The 23,720-nt window shown below is 36.7% G+C and overlaps 1 protein-coding gene across 10 annotated transcripts in view; it reads left to right on the top strand.

Moving 5' to 3' along the window:
- Positions 1-23,720, top strand: part of stj (voltage-dependent calcium channel subunit straightjacket) — a 170,434-nt gene that overhangs the window by 45,921 nt on the left and 100,793 nt on the right. For 9 of the 10 annotated variants that reach the window (XR_011331079.1, XR_011331077.1, XR_011331076.1 and 6 more), the window contains exon 12: positions 9,797-9,853. The exons of the other annotated variant lie outside the window; for it this stretch is intronic. Coding sequence is in view for 4 of the 9 variants with exons in the window: in XM_069819578.1 (XP_069675679.1) it covers positions 9,797-9,853 (57 nt within the window). In the remaining 5 variants the exon portion in view is untranslated. The remainder of the gene's footprint in view (positions 1-9,796; positions 9,854-23,720) is intronic. 10 annotated transcript variants of the gene reach the window in all.

Here is a 23,720-nt window from a genome sequence, read left to right as displayed (position 1 = left end):
TAGCTGCAAGATAATTGCACTTTTACCAACATTTGACGTACAGTACCATCAGAAACACAGTGCAAGTACGCCAGTGTTGATCTCAAGCTTGTTTCTGAATTATAATACTTACTATCTGTTGTGAGCTTAAGAGTCAAGTTGCTCTTTCTTGATACCGCCTACTAGGCATAGCAGTAAATTCTTGGAAATCGGAAATTGAGTTAATGTAGATTGAAACTAAAGTACTACTGTGTCAGAAAGAAACATGAATACATTGTGATTCTTGAGTTCAGTCATGGAAGGACTGTGTTACGAAGAATCAGAGTGTGAACTAACAACGTTCAAAATTTAGAATGAGAAGTAAAATGCACTTATCTTGCTCATTTATAACTTATGAGTGGACTTGCTTCCGAAGAAAACGTAAATATATGAATTGACATTTCCCCAGCATCAGGACTCATGCACGCTCCAAAGAATAAACAGATATTTGAGCTAACACTCCATATCCTTTGTGAATGGACTCTTCGAGGTTCCCTGGTGTCAGTGGTTGGGAATAGTGGTGGTGTCCATTGCCATGGCAACGTCTAGCCCTAGTACCGTGTGTTACTAACAGACGTTAGCAGATGTTGGTATGTGTTATGTGAAAGTGTTTTATCACAATTCAACTGATGAAATGAAATGGAAACAAAAGGAGTGTTTAAGTCATTGCATTGAGGGTGTATCCCAGAATCTCATTCCACCATTCCTATTTATTTATATTAAATAATTATGACTTTATAATCAGTGACCATATATTAGCATTAATGAACAGTAATTAAGCTCAAACATTGTTAATAATTTATTCATAAATGTGGCAATAAGTAAAGTTATAATTGAACTCTAATTTTTACTTATTATGTTAATCCTTATGACGTCCATACGAAATTCCACAAATTTTGGTTAATGGCATCTGAGGAGATTGACGTTTGAAAGATTTCCATCGACTTTGTTCAGCTCTTCTGGTACCAGTTTTTGAATCAGACTTACGACTTCTGATAACTGCTTGAACTATGTGCAGTAAGTTATCTGATACGTTCACCTCAATATAATTTTTTGTGAACAGCTTCTAAAATTGGACGTTGGGCATCCAGTTCAATAATTTGATCAGACTCCGGACAATTACATTGGAAACCTGAATTGTTCGGTTCAAAACCAGACAGTTGGCAACCCTAGCCTGGAACTGCAACAATACAAACATTGCCTTGTAAGGAATTTTAATAGTAGAGCAACACAGCAATTAAAATCTTAACGGAAGTAATGCAAATCCATGCTGATATGTGTGTAAACCTGACTAGTTGGGAATTCTATGTTTTCTGTAAGCAGTGACCGGAAGAGATAAATTGGTGATGAAAAACTGAAGAATGTGTAGCAACTAGTGTAGTGTAGCCTGTATTCTCAGTGCAAATAACTTCTGAACATAAAATTCCAACAACAAGCCATTTTTCTTCTTCATAAGTGAAGGCATAGACATCTACAGAAGCACTTGGTCATTGTGCGCCCGTAAACTAGAAATCACCCAGAAGATTACAGGAATGGTCAGTTTCATAGCTGCTGGGTTCAAACTTCTGAATCTCCTCTGGAGACAACCTGTGTTACTGAGTCACCGCTTGAACCCAGACAGTCCTCAGCGTCCGTCCTGCATTTCTGCTGTGAGGTCCAGTACATTACATGGCATTGTCTGATTAGATACCAATCTCAGTATTCTCCTTTCCATAGCTAGGAGTTGCTGCAGATCTCTGTTTGATTATACATGCCAGGAGATTCGTTTGTTCATTATTGTGCAGTTAATTCACGCTTTTGCATGATATATGGTATTTAGATGTTGGCTAAAACAGTATACTGACCGAGAGGCCTTCTTCCTTTCTCTTTGTAAACCATACCAGGTGGGAATTGGTTAAGATAATAATCTCCCTCCCTATCCAGCCAGCTAACAGACTGTTTTGGATTGTGACAGCTCTGTTCAGTGTTGTCCTCATGCTGCTGCATACTTTTTTTTATTGAGAAGAATTGCACCATGGTCTGAGGCTTATTGTGCATGCCACTTCTTTTGGTAGGGATGAGTTTTTAAGTCCTAGGACTGGATTCCTGACTCATGATTTACTGTTTGATGTCATCTATAGATTCAGCTATGTCCAGTTCCACACCCCTTCATTCCCTGTGACTCTCAGAATGACGCCATCTGCTTACATCATGCTGCATCTTGTGTTGAATGATGGTCGATGAAATTAAAATTAATTCTGGTGAAATGAGTCCGAGGTCCAATGCCGCAATTGGTTGAGGGAAAACACAACCAGCATTTGAAACCCGGCCCGCTCGTTTGACGGACAGACATGATGTTACTCCACTGCATGGGACCTGTTCGGTTGTATCCACGAAGCACTTTGAAAGGCAGCACCTTATTCCTTTAATACTGGATCCTTATCAGAGTGAGAGCATTTCCTAGTTTTATTTTCTTTGTAAACAAACTGATTTCAGTATTATTTGGATTTGTGCTCAGTCCCTCCCTCACGTATCAGTGTGATAACATGGTGTCTGAGAGTTCATATGACTAGATCTTCAGCATGGCCCTCATCTGTCACAATAAGGACCATAAGATGAGGACATGCATCCTCTTGTAACAGACTTCCTTATTAAACTGTCAATTATAGAGAGTAAGGTCCTCATCCATCTGTTTGAAGTGTTATCGATACTTCTTCTCTTTATAACTTGACATAGAGAATCGAAGGATGCAAATACTTCCAGGCAAAAGTCCATTGCACTGTGACCCTGGTTTTCTGCTACTTCAGTTCTTAAAATGAAGGGCGGTCTCAGTGGATTTGCTAGGTTGAAAGGCGTGTTGCCTATGTCATAGAGTCCTGCGTTGGTTACTTCGTAGATATACATCGATCACACTAGCTTCGCTTGCAAGAAGAGCAAGTTGGAGTCAATAGTTCACGCTACATGAAGTGGTCTTCTTGCACTATGTTTACATGTAAGTCAGTGAAGCACAGGAACAATATTCATGTACAAACTACCACTTGGACTTCATAACAATAACAGGGTGTTTATTTAAATTCAGCTTATATGCAATGAATGACAATTTTTACCAGTGATAGACAGTACATAGCCAGTACATTTACTGAAACATATAAAACAGTAGTATGCTCTGAAGCTCTGTAGTGACAACATCTTGAGCCTCTCAACAAATGTAACAATGTAAATTTCTTTCTACAACCACTTTTGTTAACATTATGTATTAGTCGTTGTGACATAAAAGAAATAGTCTTAAAACATTTTGAACTCTTAAGTATTCAGGTGCCACATCAAAATTTTTAGTCGCCATGGTGCCCGGAATTTGTCTACTCCTGTCATTTTTACAATAAGTAAAAACGCATCTAGATACTTCAGATTTAATTAAAGGTTGAAATTAACCAAAATAATGAAAAAACATAAATGTCAGCACAAACTTAAAATAAAATATATTATATTGACTACGTGTTTTACAAGTCTCTATACATTACAATCAATGACTGTAAACATTTTAAACGTTTGAAATGAAAAATTTCTTCTTTTTGATAAAATACATTTTCTTCTTTCCTAGTGAAGTGCCAAATTCTTCTATTGAAGCACTTATTTCCAAGTGTCTAACTTTGTTTTGTTTTTGCATATTCACTGCACACAGTTCAGGTAGAGACCTGAACTGTGTAAGTAGAATTTGATGCAGACGAGCTATGGTGTTTTGTTTTCATTTTAGACAGAGTAATATTTATATTCATTCATAGTGTTCTTCCCAAGGGCAGGTCTTTCATTGCAAACCCAGCTTTCTTTAGTCTTTCCTATTTTCTGCCTTCCCCTTTGTCTCCACATACGTCGTTATATCTTAATGTCGTCTATCATCTGATATCTTCTTCTGCCCCGAACTCCTCTCCCATTCACCATTCCTTCCAGTGCATCCTTCAGTAGGCAGTTTCTTCTCAGCCAGTGACCGAGACATTTCCTTTTCCTCTTCCTGATCAGTTTCAGCATCATTCTTTCTTCACCCACTCTTTTCAACACAGCTTCATTTCTTATTCTGTCTGTCCATTTTACACGCTCCATTCTTCTCCGTATCCACATTTCAAATGCTTCTAGTCACTTCTCTTCACTTCGTCATAATGCATATGCTTCCGCCCTATACAATGCCACACTCCACATAAAGCACTTCACTAGTCTCTTCCTTAGTTCTTTTTTTCACAGGCCTGCACAAGATGCTTTTTTTTTCTATTAGAAGCTTCCTTGGCCATTGATATCCTCCTTTTGATTTTCTGGCTGCAGCTCATGTTACTGCTTATAGTACACTCTAAGTATTTGAAGCTGTTCACTTGCTCTACTGCCTCATTTAGAATTCGCAAATTTAACTTCTTTATTTTTCTTTCTGTGACCATGGCCTCTGTCTCGTTTGCATCCCATACTCTTCAGAGCTGTCATTTAGCTCCAGGAACATATGCTTTAGTATCATCTCCTCTTCTGCTAACAACGCCATATCAGCAGAAAATATTATGCACTTTATTCTTTTTCTTCCTCCTCCTACTATCACTCCTCCCATGTTCTGAAAACAGTTCTTCACTAAATCCTTCAAGTAGATGTTGAACAGGGTAAGTGATAAAGGACATCCTTGATGTACTCCTCTCCCTATTTCACTTCCTTCAGACATTTCTTCTCCTATCCTGACTTTGACTGGTTGTTTCATACAAAGGTTACTGAACAGCCTCCTCTCTTTCCAATCCACACCAATTTTCTTTAGGATCCCCATCAGTTTGTTCCAACCCACTCTGTCAAACACTTTCCACAAATACTACACACACTTCTTTATTCTTCTCCGGGTATCTTTCACAGATTGTTCACAGCAGTTCAATTGCATCTCTCGTATCTTTTCCCTTCCTGAAGCCAAACTGCTCTTCTTCCAACTGTCTTTCCATCTTAAAATATAAATGTCGATTCAGTATTCACAGGAGCGTCCTTGCCGAGTGTGATATCAAGCTGATAATCCTGAACTCGTTATATTTCTTGGCATAATTTTTCTTCGATATTGGCAGCAACACCGTCTCCGTAAAATCTTCAGGTCATTTGCTGTTCTAATATATTTCGTTGCATAATGATAGAATTCCCTTCTTGTGTTTACCCAAGCATTCAACTAACTCAATGAGGATTCCATCAACTCCTGTTGCTTTTCCATTCTTCGTTTCCCTAAGTGCTATTTCAGCTTTTTCCTTTAAAATAGAAAATCTTTTTCAATCTTCTGATATGATTGCTTTGTCTCCTATAGCTAAGTTATCTGGACGATTCCCTGTCTCATATAACTCTTCTACATGTTTCGTCCATCTGTCTAGTATTCCTTGTTTGTCTATTATTTCGTTTCCAATTTCGTATTCTATAATAATAATAATAATAATAATAATAATAATAATAATAATAATAATAATGTTACTTGCAAAATTGTATATCATGAACTGTCTGGAAAATCGAACTTTAGGAAATTTATGAATATGTCTGAAGTGGCATTACAATTAGGATTTATATATGGCAAAGCCTCTGCAGTGACTGATGGTCTAGACCTTCGGCTGGTCCTGTTTTGAGTTCGATCAGATCAGGCATTTTTCATTAAAAATATCTTTTGTGACAATTGTTGTGGACAAGTTCATAGTTGGGGTTTTCGCTGGGTTTCCTCATGTTAGATATCAACATCATTCCATCCTCTTATTGTTTCCAGGTCGCCAACTGGCCTAGGGACGAAACCTGGGAACTCAGCGGATACTAGTGCATTCAGTGTGGTGTGGGTTTGAAAATGCGTCAGTATGAATTTCTTCCGATAGGATTCATCCTCCTCTTTCTGGAGAACTTATATCACAGCTCACCACTGATGTCATCACCACAGAACCAAGTAGTCACTCGATAAGAGAACTAAAATTCATGCATTTATTTTGGTTTCAACCAGTCATGTTTCTGGAAGTAAACAGATTAAGCAGACCACAAATGCTGCCATTAACAGATTTCAGTTCACTATGTGATGTCAGATAGGAAATATGTCGTGGAAATTGTGAAAGACTTGAATTATGATGGCTGACTGACTGGCTTTGAGAGATGGATCCGAGATTCATCCATATGCAGCCAGCACAATGAACAGTTGGAGAATCTAAACAGTCACGCAAGGTCACGCTCTTTACCTCCCTTAGGGGTGAGATCAGACTGTGGCGTGTTTCCTTTCTCCAACTATTCAGTGTGCTTAGGCTCATATTGTTCCATTCCAACAGGTGGCGGGGGGAAATTGCAGATCCAACGCTCATCTTGTTACAGAGGCAAGCCCTTTTCCAGACGGGTACATGGTATTGACTTCAGGATGCAGAGTGCAAAGTATGGAGCTCCAAAACTTCATCTCAGCCTATTTTTAACTATATTGGAGATGAAATGAGGGGAAGATGGAGTGTGTTGGTGGATTGAAAGAGTTAAATGGGAGTACCCTGAGAAAAATTTATACAGTGTCCGCTATGTCCACCAAAATTCCATCACGGCCAGGCTGGGCATCGAACCAGCACTTGCTGACACTGTGCCACAAACGAGGTTTGGATTGTGTAATCATTCGTATATTCATTGTGATAGAAATGGTAGAAATTCGTTTCATATTGTATTGTAGCACCAGTGCATTATACTGATATGGTTCCTTCAAGAAGGAAGGGAACAATTAATTTTGAAGGACTGAAATTATAAGTAATCACGTCTAAAAAGATCACTCCTCATGTTTCGACACGTGACAGAAGATGAACCCAAATCGGACCTGTAGAGAACTCTAATACAGTGGTGAGTCAGTGTTTATATGTAGGTTGTATTGTGGACGGAAGCTTGCAAGGAGAGAAGCATACATACATCCTGCATTTTTCGCAGGGATTGTTCTGAGGAGGCTGCAGAACATTTCGGACTCTGTTGCAATTATTGAATGTTCTGTAGCTGAATCGATGGATGGAACTAAACAGTGAATCATGATACAAGAATGCTGTTGTACGGATTTCAACAATAATCCATATAAAAGGAATGATAAGCCCTGGCTATGATCCAAGCCTTTGGGCCCCGCCTTTGGAGAAGAGAAAAAAAGACTGTATTACGCAGGGATTGCACCAATACCTATTTTGTTAGGTCAAACTTGTGAGATGTTGAAAACTTACTTCTTTCTCATTCGGGTGTAAACTAGTTGGGAAAAGACGAAACGTCATGGAGTGTATTGTGGAAGTAATAGATAAACGAGGAAATAAAGCTAAAGTTCATGTAGCTTCACAGAGAATTCCTTGGACCATGCAAACGTTCTACAACTCGTTTTGTTGTTGTCAAAGTATGATGTATGTGTTCAAGAGCACTTGTCTGAATGTATCACAATGTCACAATTGTCTGAAGAAAAAAAAAATAGGCAGAAGATCCTTGGTGATATTGTTAACGAATACTGTTAATGTTGTAATAGCTATTAAATAAGATGTTGAAAGTGACGGAAAAATGACTTGAAATGTATTCAAGATATCACATTGGGAGACCAGTGTTTTGTAATGTTTCGGTGTGTGACTGACGAGGTTTATGAAAAATTAATTTTTGTTGTAAAATGTAAGTCTTCATCAGGTGAAGTGTTGCTACAGTTAATAATGAATGTTCGGTCATTCCAGTATTGTATTCGTAGTTACAAGACAGTTCAGAGGTATTTTTTCTTGGCTCTCAAGAGAATCCCCACGGCAGATTTATATTTGGTGTTTGCACAAGTGCAGTGACAATTGGTGCTTCGATCTCCACATTGCTCAATGGCATTTCCATGTGTCTTGGGAATTCTTACCTTCGAATGGGAAAATATTAGCCAAACCACCATGGTAGAAAACTAAATATGATAGATGATGCATGGTGTTGCCTAAGGACAGAACTTTGAGTTCTTTAATCCTCAGAAAGCTCTGTATTTGGACATTATTATAACCCTTCATGGAGTTAAAGCATGGTAAAAATGATAGATGATGCATGGTGTTGGCTAATGTTAGAGCTTACAGAAAGGTGGATCATGCTTTGATCCTCAAAAAGGTCCTGCAGTTAAAGCATGGTGAATGACAAATCACAACCAGGCGCTCCAGTGAAAGCACAACTCGTACAGAGAGATTTTCCTCTGAAATATAAAACAAATTTTACAGCTCAACTTTTCCCACTCATTTTTTAATTGACGACTTCACTATCAAAATACTTGCAAACAAGCAGGCTACCATTTTGGATTTTTTTTACAAGTCCTGAAGGCAAATTGGCTCGATATTCTTACTCATAATGTAAAACACAGGAAGGCTTTTAGAACCTTCGAGACACCAAAAACTGCTGCAGATAGTTTTGTTAAGGAAAGAAAAGCAGATGGATTTGGACATCGAAATTGAAACTTTGCTTCCCGACAAACGAAAGTGCGGGAAAAAAGTTATGCCAGGAGAAATTTCTCAAGACGAAGTGATTGTTGATACCATCAAAACTTATGAAATACAGATCCATAATGCTATAACTGACGCAGTGATTCTTTACACCAATCTAGAGCAAAGAAATTTGAGTAATATCAAAAATTGAGGGAAGAAAGTTACCAGACTAGAATAATTGTGATGCAGGAGCCGCAGCAGACAATTTCAGTTGTGAACTGAGAAGTTTGATGTTTCATGGGAAAAAGTTAAAATATTCCGTAGGGCTGCCTACACAATTAAATACAGATTTGTTCATCCAATTAAGAAAATGTAAAACAATATAAATGCGATAAAATAAATGTAGAAAATTGTTCATGCTGAGTGTATAGAAGCTGTATCCTATATTGCTGCAAACTTTTAAAGAAATGCAACTTCTGACTAGGCCAGCTTGTGGCGCAGTGTTAGCCTCGCTGTCTTCCACTGTGGTGGCCTGGGTTTGTTCCCCACCTGAGTCACGAAGGAATTTGTGGTGGACAAAGCAGGTGCCAGGGGTTTTTCTCGGGGTTCTCCCGTTTCCCCTCACCACCATACTGCACAACCACCCTCACTCTGCGAGGTCCCAAAATATGGCTGAACAATTATACATATTGTTTATTATTAATAGCGCGAGTTGCTAAAAAGCAAATTGATGCCTAATCCACTCATTCCAGCTTTAGAGACTTTTCTCCTTAAGACGTCATCAGTGGGTTTTCTTTTATTGTGTTCTGCAAGTACTGGTTTGTGAAAGGAACAAAAGCAATGCAGTGCATATAGTGGGCAGGGTCAGAATTTTGTCTCAGTCCATCCCTGTTACCATTGTAAGTTTAGCTTGAGATGGGCAACACTGTAAATCGCCAGCACTTAGTGATGCAATGTATTTATAATAAATGAAAATAGTACATTCATGTTCAAAGAATGTGTTGATATTATTCATCAGTTTTGAGAGAGAACGAAACAAGACTTGTGTGTATACGAAAAACAATATTTTACAGAATTGCACATGATGATATGGCGGATTTTCTCTCGGGAGATTCAAATCTGGCTAATAGGTTTTTTCTTGATTTTCCAACTTCCAATGAACCATGACTCTGCCTTTTCAATCCACCACTACCATTCTATCTTACTGATGCTAAATGATGCTGTTCTCCAAGTAAGGAATAAAAGCATGCTGCGTGTGTTGTAATGGTACAGTTGTAAACCATGTTTTCCATGTAAAGTCATTATTAATGTTCCAAAATGTAAAACAGATATATTGATAAATGACATTGCTATAATAAGTTGTCTTGAGTTTTGTTACATCTTCATGTCGTTCGTTTTCCTGTCTGCAGAACATCACCGAACGGATTCTCATAAATGAGGCGATTTGGGTTGAAAAAATACGAGAGGTAGACGGAATTAAATCAGTTAACTCTCAGTTGTTTTATGTAGCAAATCCATTAAGTGGTGATAGTTACTGTAGGTAGTTGAGGAGGTAACAGACAGTCTCAGCCAATTAGAAAACTAGAACTTTATTTTCATTAAATTTGTAACAAATGTCTCATTATCATTATCATCAGATTTTTATCACCATTAGTCGTGGGTCAGTGAATGGAAATAGAACCTCATACATATACATTGTTCTGTCATAGGATGTAGAACTCGTTCTTTATTTAAACATATAGAGTAAAAGCAAAGTAATAGGTTTGCTGATGAATACTGAGGACTCCAGTAGACTGCATGTTCAACACATGCTCTTGAAATAACCGCATGACTTTACTTTATTAAGCCATAAAACACGGTTGCTGTCTAGCAGTTATTTAAAACAAGTTCCCAATAAACACGAGACGTCAAAATAGTCTGAGTCACATTGCAGTTATAAGTGTAATGATATTTCTGTATAGGTATGAATATTGTAAGTCCGAAAGTGATAAATAACACGGTTGCTCTTGTTTATATATTTTCCAGTTTTATTATAAACCTATTTTAGGACAGTTGACTATACAACAACAAGGCCAGATTGCTCTTGGAAACTGGAGTGTTAGGTAAATGGGCTGGTTAAAAACAACTTGTGCAATTAAGCCCATAATTCTAATAAATAAATTATATATATAATACCACATATATAATAATCCGTGACACTACAGCCCTTTAAGGACTCAGACCAATCAGCCAGAATGAATGTATTGTGTGGTTAGCATGATGATCCTCCCCAGTCACTATAGCTCCCTTTTCGTAACTCTCTTTTTCTCGCTCTCTCAAAAAAAAAAACAACAACAACAAAAAGCAGGGTTGGATTCATCCTACGTAGATCAGAAAAAAAAAAGTTCATCTAAACATGATTCGAAAATTCGTAATTTCTGAGATATCACACTTTGAATTTCCTGTAATCATGCACTCTCTTGATTATTACCTTACAAGAAATCGAAATGTCCACCCGTGTCTTATTGCAGGCTGCTGCTCATCGCCTCATGAGTCACTAACACACTCAAAAATCGTTCTCATGTACGTAGTGTTCGATCACTGAATATTCAGAGGTAGACTAATTCCTTCCCTGTTGGACTTCTTTGTGTGAGGGCACTTTAAGTTGTTAGTGTATGTGGAGGATGATGCAACATTGTGGAGACTTCTCATGCATCATGGCAGCCATGTTCGTGACAACAAGCAGGGGTGGGCATTTCTTGTGGTAATTAAGAGAGTGCAACGTTACAGGAAATTCAAACAAAGTGTGATTAATCAGAAATTAACACAAAGGAAGGACTGATGACCAGAACTCGTATTGAGAGATAGCACTAGGGACAACACCTTGAAAGTCTACAAAGAGGCACATAAAACAAACAGATAGCCAAATTCAGAAAGGGGAGAGGTACCTGCTGAGCTACATAAACAAGATACTGAGATACCAAAGAGGAAAATGCTATGTGGTATTCATTGATTACACAAAGGTCTTCGACCTTCTCAATAGAACAAAACTAATGACAAAACTGGATTCAATGATAGGAAGCGACAACCCACCATCTGTTTCCATAAATAACCTCCTGGCCTACAACAGAATAACAATAGATGATGGGGTGTCATTTTCTTCTCCTATCACACAGACCAACTGAGTGCTTCAGGGCGATTCGATAAGCCCAATTCTTTTTAATATAGCCACTGCAGATGTCGAAAACTCCCCAATTGTGCTGTATGCATGCGCTGACGACATGGTGCTGGGATCAAACAGGAAGCCATAAACAGGCTGCAGGAATGAGCAGAACTCCACTGAAACAAAGAGAAAACAGTGGCACGGTCTTCAGAAAAGGAGGAAGAATTGCAGCTCACTTAGCTACTGTGGACAAGAACTGAAGACAGTAAGCACATTTTGGTACCTTGGCATCACATCAGAGAGAGGACAGCAGCAGCCTTATGAAACGCAGAACCCCACCAGAATCTCCCTGGGAACTGTGATGCAGTTATTCCGCACCAAAATCATGCCAACATTAACGTACGGCATTGAACTCATATAGGACTACCACACACTGATGGATCTAAGAGGCGCATCCAGAAAGTAAATTTCCCTATTTTTTAAAAAAAAAAAAAGAACACACACTTTCAGAAAAACATTTATTGGCAACAGTACGGCAATGTTTCAGCTATTTTTCAACATAGCCACCATCAGAATTGAGACACTTGTCATATCGTGGGATCAACTTTTGTATCCCTCTGTCGTAGAACTCTGCCGCCTGTGAATGGAACCAGCGTGTGACAGACGTCTTCAGCTCTTCGTCGTTGCCAAACCGCTCACCGGAGGACAGGAATTTCTTGAGGTGCAAGAAAACGTGAAAATCACTGGGAGCAAGATCAGGACTGTAGGGTAGATGATGAAACAACTCCCAGCCAAATTCCGTCAAAACAGCTGCTGTGCACCAAGCCGTATGTGGACGAGCATTGTCATGGAGGAGCACAACACCTGCAGTAAGCATTCCACGCCTCTTATTTTGAATGGCACGTCGCAATTTTCGCAGTGTTTCACAGTAACGGTCAGCATTCACTGTTTCACCTCTTGGAAGGAAGTCAATGAGCAGAATGCCCTTCCTGTCCCAGAACACCGTGCACATCACTTTCCGTACCGACAGCGTCTGTTTGAATTTCGTCCTGACCGGAGATCCACTATGCCGCCAATGCATTGACTGCTGCTTGGTTTCCGGGGTGAAGTGCGAAATCCAAGTCTCATCGCCCGTGACGATCCTGTCGAGGATCTCGTCGCCGTCATCGTGATACCGTTGCAGAAATGTCAGTACTGCTCCTAAACGTTGCATTTTGTGTTCGGGTGTCAGGTTTTTCGGCACCCACCTGGCACACACTTTTTTGAAGAGCAGGTGCTTAGTGACAATCTCGTGCAACAAGGATCGCGATATCTGCGGAAAACGGCTGCTCAGCTCCGTAATCGTGAAGTGGCGGTTCTCCATGATGCACTGCCGCACCAGCTCAACACGATCATCATTGATGAGGGACTGTCGCCCACTGCGCTCTTCATCATGGACACTTTGACGACCTTCGGAAAACTGCGTACACCAGCGACGCACCATCTGCTTACTCATGATGTTCGGTCCATAGACCTGACAGAGCTGCCATGAATTTCAATTGGCGCAATGCTTTGTGCATTAAAGAACTTTATCACCGACCGAACCTCGCAGGCGGCAGGAGAAGGAATAAGAGCTTCCATTTCGGACCACTGCTGTCACGCTACTGGCCCAAGCGGGACCTGTCCGGCTGGTATATGATTGATACGTCATAGATCTGTTACGTATGCGCAGTTGACACGGCTGATTACGTTTACTTTCAAGGGGAAAAAAATCGGTAAACTTACTTTCTGGATGCGCCTCGTAGATACACTAGAAAAAGTAAAAGTGAGATTCCTGAAAAGGATATTGGGAGTATCAAGATCATCTCGACTGGCATATACTGTACATTAGCACAGGAAAACTTTCTTATAGGGAACTGAGATACAGATCACTACTGCCATCTACACCTCAAGCCGCGGAATCACTGAGGAGGAGAATGGAGAAAAGAGGAGAAATATGACCCGAATTCTACATGACATGTCATGATGAACCGAGACAGAGCAGGCCCAAACCATACATGGCTTTCATAATAAACTCTGCATGGAATCATTGTACCACGAACCGAATGAAAAGTGTGTGCAAACTGTGTAACAAGAAATGCGAAAGATGCCACTTCTCTGTATGCACAAAGACTCTAAGGAGTGATAACCCAAAACTTGATGTACGTTCGTACGCATTTCTCCCATTAATTAATCAGAAATTAGGAATTTCTGGATCCATGCTTATATACACGTATTATAGCCTTTCCTTCTGCTCTACATATGGGGAATTCACCCTGCAATTTTTCCGTGTATTTTGGAGCACCCTATTAGGTATATGTATATACATCTCTCAGAAAACTATGAATTACATATATATATATATATATATATATAAATCAGATTAGTTATTTCCACACTTAAATATAGGAAATTTCCTTTCAAAGAGATTTTTGTGCTTTATTTGGTTCTTAACTGTTGAGGACTGAAAGATGAATAATACTCTTTTGCAGTTAAAATCAGATGAGCAAACAGAATGAAATGAGTTTCAAACAGAATACGTATCGGTAATTGAGGTTGTGGAGGTCTAAACAGCTATTTAGGATATGAATTTACTAACACATAAACCAGTTATGAAATGTTGCACAAATAATTGTTGTCGCTAAATAGCAGTAATAGTAGTAATAATCCATCTGTCTATCTTCTTAATGTGACCAGCTGTTTGCTGACAACATAATGTCCACTATAGTCCACTGTAATCTATTCAGTTCTTGTTTTTCCCGAGAAATGAGGGGTATTTTGATCGATGTTCATTATAGATGCCTGTTGCTAGTAGCCAGAGTTGGGGTGTAGTCAATATAATAATAATAATAATAATAATAATAATAATAATAATAATAATAATATAATTATTATTAATTTTTCATATGTCAAGTAGGCCTAGTTTTATAATCCAGAATATACTTCGGTACCATATGTATACAAAGTGGGAATGAAGTCTGAGGAGGCTTAAGTAGGACAGGCCTGCTCCATATGTGTAGCCTACTTCGCTGCTTTGACATTTAATCGAATTAGTAGGCTTTGAATCTGATTTGTTAAGAGAAGTAGAATACAAAGAGAAATAAAAAAAAAAAAACTATTTTTTTATGATAATAGTATTATTTTGGTACCTGTGTAAAACTGTTCTTGATATTTCTGATTACAAGTACCGGTACGCGTATATTTTTTTTACAAAATAAGAGTACCATACAGTACGTACTGTACTAGAACTTTAGTGAGTAGGCTACCTCGGTATTTAAAATTGAATTGTGTAATCTGTGCATCATTCTTATATTGCCAAATGTACCACACGAACTTCGTTCTCGTTAAAATATGATCAACAAACTCTCTAATTACAAAAATCAGTTGTCTTACTGGCACTATTCTCTCATTGTTCCGGTATTTTGCTGAGTCTGAAAATTACTTTATATGGTAATATTATATTTAATTCGATATTGTTCCATTCCATTTAAGAAATACAAAATTTATTTTCATATGATGTCTATTTGACCTTGATTAGTTGAAATATTTATAATTAATGTTTTCAATTTTGATAGTTGACCTCTGTCTAATGCGAAATAATGACATGATAACATTAATTTTATTTGCTTTGCTGTAGTTGATAAATGTTCTTCTGTGTGTGTTTATTTAAAAAAAAAGGCGTGCTACATAGGTAAACAAAAATATGAAAAAAATAAAGAAAAAATACTACTTACTGAACCATTTATCTAAAATGTCTTAATCTATTTAGAGAGATTTATTGAACCTTCTGTCACAAAGGCAATAATACATCTTAAATTAGTCTAAAAATACTCATTTTACACGAAGGCTTAGTAGTTAGCATGTTGGAAATTAGGAATATGTAAATTGGAGATAAAAAATTACGATATGATAGTGACCAGTGATGAAACTCACTATAACGGACTTGCATTAACATTTAAAAATATGTCACTAATAAGCTCAGTTCTTATTTTGTTTTTGCTAATGGCACTGTAGTAATATTCACCCGCAACTATGGAAATGTTTATTGGTTTTGTCACGTTTTATTTGATATGAACTGGCAGGAACATGTTTCAATAATGTCTTAATTAATGTAGCAGCTACTGCAAGGAAGGAGAGCACAGATTGGTTCTGATCAAACTGCTGAAAGAGGAGATTTATAAAAATACTGGATCCCTCTGTTATTCATTCTACAACCCTATTACTTCCTGTGATGAGTAAAATTGTTTGGAATAAGTTTTTTATGTAATTTTCTTAACGTGAACATTTAGTTATATTGAGATTCCTGTTCAGTAGGGTACAGTATTGAGTATATGGTTACTATTCTACTACCACCAAATCTAGCATCAGTTGAGAAGCTTCGTTTCCAACACGTTACCAACTCCCAAATTTGATTCACTGAAACTATTTTTGTTTAGTGGTACCATCTGATACCTCCTTTACAGGGGTGCAATTATTTTATTTTTATTATAGTACCTGGTTTACGGCTGTAAAGTTGAAGAAAGCTCGACTTTAAGAATATGACATTTAAAATAACACCTCATTTGAAATTACTGTATTTCAATTTCTCATAGGCCCCATTACATGTTTCATGGTTCCCGCTTCTGATTAGCTTTGCATTGGACCAATGCCTAAAAAATAACATTAATTTTGTAATGAAGAATTCCTTTCTATACATTCCCTTGTTTCTTCAAAAGTAGTTCCTTTTCAGAGTGGCTTAATTTATTGCTCATGGAAATTGGAATTATTCTTATTTTTAATATCGAATGCTTAAAAGGATACTCTTGACATAACGTGACATTATTGTCCTTCACGAGAATTGAATATTATGCAGTGGAAATGACAGTAGAAAAATCTGAGTTAAATATTTCGTAGGAATAAATGTAATTAAGCTTAAGTATCTAATATCAATACACTACATACTGGTACAGTATTTACTTAATATAAATAGAAAGTAGGCCTACTGTATGTTTAGACTACCGGCATTTATTGAAATTATTTTATACCAGTACAAAAACACGTTCTATTTTCCAATTCTATCACTCCCCCATAGTTAGCTGCGAACTTGTTAGGTTTTCAAAGACATGCATATGTAGTGACTTAGATTTAACATACCGGTACAAGATCACTTCTTTGTCAGTGAAATTTTACTGAAATTAGGTAAACTTGCGAGATTGTGATTGGTATCTTTTTTATCTAACTCCAGTTTGTTGCCCTGCAATATATTTTATGAGTAAACTGCAACATATTAGGCCTATGTAGTTAGTTATAAAGCAATTACCGGTATACATAGAAATTTCGTTGCACGTATGTTATTAATAGATTCCAAACTCGTACGCAGTTAAATATCGTATTTTTCACATCAACGGGAATAGAAAGTACGAGGGGTAGTTTTGCAACACCCAAAGCTTGACTAAATGGACATTCTAATCGAACACTGCAATTAGACCTTGATAGTCTTGAAACGTAGTTCTTGTTTAATTCTCCTTGTGACTGAAGAGTTTCTTAATGCCATTTTCACGAAGATATAGGCTACCAGTACGAATAAATTATTTAATTAAAATTGTAATTAAAAATAATGTGTAATTGGAGCATAGAATTTATTAACATTAGAGGTTCAGTAAACGAAGCAATTTTTCACACGTGATGTAAGAAATGCGAAGCAGTGGGAAGAAAAAGACTTTAATTAACGTTATAACTTCTTTACTGTGTTAATATTATAAAAATTACCTGGTTGACTAGTTTCGGCGTGGTGTCCGTCATTGTCCAAAAACTAGCCAGACAGGTAATTTTTTTAATAGATTAGCCGATAGAATTATAAGCTTTCATGGCATCATCAGTACACAAAAAAATGACATAACATACAATATAATACAAATAAATTTAATTCAAAGTAAGCTTCGCATGCAAAACTACAATTCCTTTAATTGATAGACAACACTATGGATTATACAAGGTAATATATATTACTAAATGACATGCCAAAAATATATGTTCCATCCAGTCTCTTCTCTGTTTAATTTTCTGTGTCTGATCAAGGGCAGTATCAAGGAGAGAATATTAACTACAGACATTTTATATTTAGATATTCATTTGTGTAAACTGGCTTGTGTTAATAAAATGTCCTTTTCCTCTTTTTTTAATTTTCTCTTGTGAAGTTCTTTGATATTTTGTGGAAGTTTATTGTATAAATTGCTGCTTCTATGTGATATGCTGTTAAGACTCGTGGTAAGCCTGTGGTAATTCAAATGTATGTTTTGGGATATTCTGGTGTTATACTCATGATAGGTTGAATTTGTTTTAGAGGAATCTGTGTTTTGATGAATAAAGCACATTATTTCTAATAGCTAGTAGGCTCTGAGGATGGTGTGAAGAAGCACCGAAACAGCTGTAAGCCGCACATGCTTACACAATTAACACGAGTAAGATCGCCATTTAATCAATTATTTATTTCTAAAATATATACGCAGGGTATAGGTAAGATTTTTAGTTCTCTGAAAACTTTTATACTTTCAGTCCGAATAGGAACTTGTTTAATGATTTTAAGTATTCTTTTCTGCAATTTGAGAACTTGCGTCAATTTTGGTGAAGATCCCCAAGTACTAATGCCATATGATAATTTGAATGAACATAGCCATAGTAGACTGATTTTAAAAGTTCCATGGGTGATATCTTCGCAAGGACTCGAAAAGCATAACATAAGCGACTCAGGTTCTCAGATGTTGCATAAGTTTTCTTTTCCCATGTCAGACTGGAATCTATCGATAGTGCATTCTACTTGCTTAATTATGGTACCGGTATTATTAAGTACAGTACTGTGTGAATCTGATCAGATGGTTATTGATTAAATGACATATAGAATGTTTTCTTTACATTTAATTTAAGCTTATTATTTGCTAGCTACTGTTCTAGATTTCCAAGAATTGAATCTTGAGAGACACCATGGGGCCTAGCAACGGATTTTGATTTTACTGAACCAATTTGTATAAATTACTTAAATATGATACAAACAAGTTCCCTGCTAATCCCCTTATACCAAATTGATGTAATTTCCAGATTATAATTTCGTAATTAACAAGTCAGATGCTTTGCCAAGGCCCAGAAATAGTTCAACGGTTCGTTCTTAATAACACAGTAAGGAAGTTATAACTTTAATCAGTGTTAAGAGTGTAAAAAAGAGAAAAAGAAACTCGAGGATTCCAGTGTGAAGTAACGTGGAAATCATTTCTCACATTTATTTCAGTTACCATTCTGTAAATGGTACCATAATCTTTGCATTTATGCACGTGGTTGTGTATTCAGTGATGAATTTGTCTAATTTTCTCTTTCCCTTGTGAATTCGAAACCAGTCACTTGATTGACGGATCTATGATTTGTAATATATTGTATTTTAAGAACGATATATTCGGTCAAAATACCGTACTGGCTGACACTGTAACTGTACGGTTATAGTTACGTAGGTATATATTTAATTGCAGCTATTTGTCACGTGCCACAGTCAAAGCATAATTCATGTCGTCACCGTGGATTAACTGTTCGAATATGCACGCTTCTCATTTACAATTATGAGAAGTTAGGCCTGTCTATTACTTGAAATGTTTGAAGGAGAGGTAGAACAGCTGTGGAATATTTAAAGCTTATGTGTACTTATTAATTGTTCCAGCATTGATTCCAATAGAATTTAAACACAGTGTCTGTTCCCACTATGCCGTAATAACAATGGGAGGCCTGTACCGTAGATTTATCCTCATCATGACTCCAGACGAAATTTACCGGCCATTTGTAAAAATCAGACTCTGCTATTCTTGTTTGTTATACAAGTGCTGGTGCTTACAGCCAGACTAGCAGAGTCCAGAGACTGATCTCTTTTCCTTATGCCAGGTACTATTTATAAAAACAAAAGAATTAACACCTGTAGTTCATTACAGTATTATCAACCTTGTTTTGGCAAGTGAATGCTCATTACATGTACATCAGTAAATTAGTCCTGTATAGTAAGACAATGCTTGGCATTATAGAAATAGGCATCTCTTTGCTGTTAAGTCTTTAGCTAGCATTAACCTTGGTCTTGCCAAAACAGAGTTGCAACTATTTCTTACGAAAACCTGCTGAATCCCTCTGCAGTACTTCCTTACATACTTCTAGGCTTGAATAGTAGTATTTTTATTTTTTAAAAAAGTTCTTAAAATAAGTAATTGGAGTTGGTAGGTTTTGGAAATCAATCTCTCACTACGTAGTTGTTGCTTAGACTCTTCAACCCTGCATGGGTATTTCTTTAGATGCTCGCAGCCGATGTCGCATATAATACTATAAACTACTTTCTGTATGTACGTGTGTGTGTTTGTCTGTTTCTGTTATTTTAGGCTAGAATACTGACATTCTATGCCTTTTGTTTATATCGGCATCCATTTAAATATCTACAAATTGTCATAATCATCACCTGATTTCTATGCTTCATACAAGATGTTTCAAACACTTCAGTTGAATTTTACTAATCGAGCACTAAGCATATTTGCTATTTTGGGTGCAAACTGTATATATTTAAATATGTAGGCCTATATTTAGTTTGTAATTTCAATAAATTCAGATAAATTCAAACTGTAGTAATTAGAATCTGGTTTTTTTATGCAATATAAAATTAATTTTTATTGTTCGAAAATTAAAGCAGCAGAGTTATTATGTATATTAATTTCTTAATAGTAATAAGTACATTTTTTATTTTGTAACTTTCATGTAATTTTATGTAATGTTGTATATAAATATTTGAATGTACTTTATATTCACGTTCGTTGGAATATTCTAAAACGTTTTTCCTGATATTTGTAACATCTTGTATTCATATGATATAAGTTAGACATAATCTATCATTTCACATAAATTTAATTTAATGATAAATACTGTTCAGCATAATGTATATGAGACATGGTACTGTAGTTTATTTCAAGACTTCTATATCGTTGTTGCTTTACCCTTCATTACATTTTCTACTACCATAGAGATGCATTTCTTAATTTCTTTGTATTAAATAATAGTAGAAATTAAAATGTATGCTGTAACTAATATTGCATATTACTCTAGCTTTCTAATTTTACAGCATTTCAGGATGGAACAACCAGTTATGCAGCCTGTGTAGCTTGTAATTCACTTTCAAAATAATAAAATTACAAAATTTGCCAATTTTACACGTAATCATGATAAATTCCATCTCTGATTTTAGCATTATAATACAAGTTTAACACATAGTGAACTCAGGTTATAAGAGTGCCTCAAAATAATAACAACCAGTGGTGTAGAAGTTGTCCGGGCTATTTGATTATAGTTTGTCATGTGTGGTACTAAAACTAAAAAGTCATTTCATTATTGCTCATAAAATTACATTATCTTTACTTATATTTTTTATTTTGGAAGAAATCTGGCATAGGACAAAATTTGTATGTTACAAATTAAAAGTTAACTTTAGGCAATTAATGCAAATCTATCGAACTTAATATGAAACTAAACACGTAGTCTGTTACACATCGTTTATTTTAAATGTTAAAATGTAAGATTGAGTTGGTAAATTATAATTGAAGATAACTATCTTCCATAATTTTGTGGATTAATGGAGGTCATGAAAACTGGTTCCATAGACCTAACAGCGTCTGAAACAGAATATATTTGAAGAGTCCACTGCAAGAATGATGGATGTCATTTGGAATACATTTTGCAGGAGAAGCAATTGAAAGTTTGAAATGCTTAGCGCTCAAAGCTTAACTGTGATTTTCCGATCATTACTGGACAATGACTATCAGTGTTAATGCCATATAACTCTCTATGTACATTCTATGTGTCTTAAGCTATGCATTGACAGTCTTGGTTCATTTTCGACAAGAAAGTGACATCCATCATTCTTGCAGTGGACTCTTCATTTGTAAGAACATATGTCTGAATGCAGACACTCCATGTCGACTTAGAAATGTAATATCAATTCCATAAAATCTGGCTATTTCGTCGAATTGTTTCAGTTCGTCATAAGGGGATAAAGAACATTATTAAATTTTAATCTTACATTTAGCAGAACTGCGTAATTCTCCAGATAAACTGTATTCAACTATAAATTTATAACTGCGCAATGTAAGCTCACTCATGCTGTGGAGTAGCAGTTAACAGTCTGACTCACCCTGAGTGGCAGTCGGTATAGCGCTGGCCTTCTGTGCCCGAGATTGCAGGTTCGATCCCGGCCCAGGTCGATGGCCTTAAATGCAACAAGCTAGTGTCACTAGATTTAGTGGTATGTAAAAGAACTTCTGCAGGACAAAATTCCGGCACACCGGCGACGCTGATATAACCTCGGTAGTTGCGAGCATCGTTAAATAAACCATAATTTAATTTGTAACATGTCTGACCGTGAAACAAGCAGGCCCAGGTTCAAATCCTGGTTGGGGTTTTTCCGTAGTTTTCCCCTCAACCAATTCAAACAGAATTGTTGGGTAACTTTCGGCATTGGACCTCGGACTCATTTCACCATCATTAATTTACATATCATGGTGCGGCGTGCTGTACTTGTACATGAGCGTGGCTACCCAGTCATTCACAGAACAGGAGTGGTGAGCACAGCAAGCCTCAGGCTGCTCCATACGAAAAGAAGCTCGCTCGTAACATTGCTTGTCTGTTAATGAAAATGAAGCTATAAACGTTAGTAATGAGTCCTCTTAAATCTTGAAATTAGTTATTTCATTGCCTATAATTTATCTGATATACCCGAGCTTGCGTTGATTGGACGTGAACATACCGTTAACATTTAACAAATATGGGCCATTCTTCGAATTATTTTCTATGACAGCCTGCCATATTTCGATTATTATTTAGAACTCTTGTAACGTCATACAGAACCTGAAGTGTTGCCCACGCAGAAAATGCGCCATTTGAGTGTGTAGATGCAGTGTAGCTCACTTTTGCTCGAATAAAGGCAGATTATGTAGAACATAACATAGTCTTGTGCTCAACAGTGGTGTCTGTTGTTTTCTTTTGTTACACGAAGAAATTAGGAGTAGCTGATGGTAGATCTGACTCCATCATTCAGTTTGTGTATTCGTAATCTCAGGCTTTCACAAGTGATGGAAAACAGTTTATTGCAAATGGCCAAATGTTTATCACGTCTTTCGTATTGGTTATTTTTCGAGTGTAGTTCGCAGAACCTCACAATTTTGAAATGACCTCCTACAGTTCGTGCAGAAAAAGAAAATATATCAATTCCTTAGAATGTGGGGTACTTTCCACACTTCACTACATAAAAGTGATTTAGCAACATTGTCTGCCCTCCCATTGCGCAGGTGTTGAATGCTAGGCAATTTCTCTTACCTCAGGGACTGTAGACTGTAGACAAAAGTTTGTCTTCATTGAAATTCTTGAATCACTCTCTTTCAATTTTACAAATTTCGACAACGGCAACTGCGTTTTGCACTTAAATTCTTTTGCTAATAATAACACACAAACACCCTCTTTGTTGTAACAAAAGAAACATGCATTACTGTGACAAAAGAGGAGTAGCAGGTACATGATAGTAACTACCTACCCCTGAACTGTGAAGTCTTTTGAATCAACCTAATGAAAAAAATTCCAACACAACTGAACATCAGTTTTACCAATAGGAAGAAAGTATGTTATGATTATTTCTGATAACGTTAATGAAAAGTGGCTGCTTACGAAGGGAGAAATTTTCTTAAATCTATTTGTGATAGAAAAGAAATATGGTGCATGAAGTATAAAAACATTCTCTATCCAACCATTGGTAACGCTTATGTACGGTACTGGTACAATTAGAAAAAGTGCTTAACATTGACACACCAAACCTGGATTGTTAATGGCTCAAAACTTTCTTGTAAATTTTATAGAGGTGAGGTCAGTGATTCTTACGTTGTTCGTAATGCATACTTTAAATATGGCTGCATGACTGGTTCTACAACAGGATGGTTCAATTGCATCAAGGCTCAAATGTGAATTTAATGTCTGAAGAGTTCATTATCCTGCTGCAGTGTTATATTTTCGTGTCGTATTGTCAGAAGTTATGCAGTACGAATATAATGCCTTTATCTGATTCAGTTGTTGGATATTTGCATTATATCATGTTACGAAATTGTGAACAGTATATTTGTAATACGGTATAATGAAGAAAA

Source organism: Periplaneta americana, chromosome 2, assembly GCF_040183065.1.
Source record: "Periplaneta americana isolate PAMFEO1 chromosome 2, P.americana_PAMFEO1_priV1, whole genome shotgun sequence".
NCBI lineage: Eukaryota > Metazoa > Arthropoda > Insecta > Blattodea > Blattidae > Periplaneta > Periplaneta americana.
The sequence above is the reverse complement of the archived record's forward strand: the minus strand, read 5'-3'. Positions and strand labels throughout refer to the sequence as shown.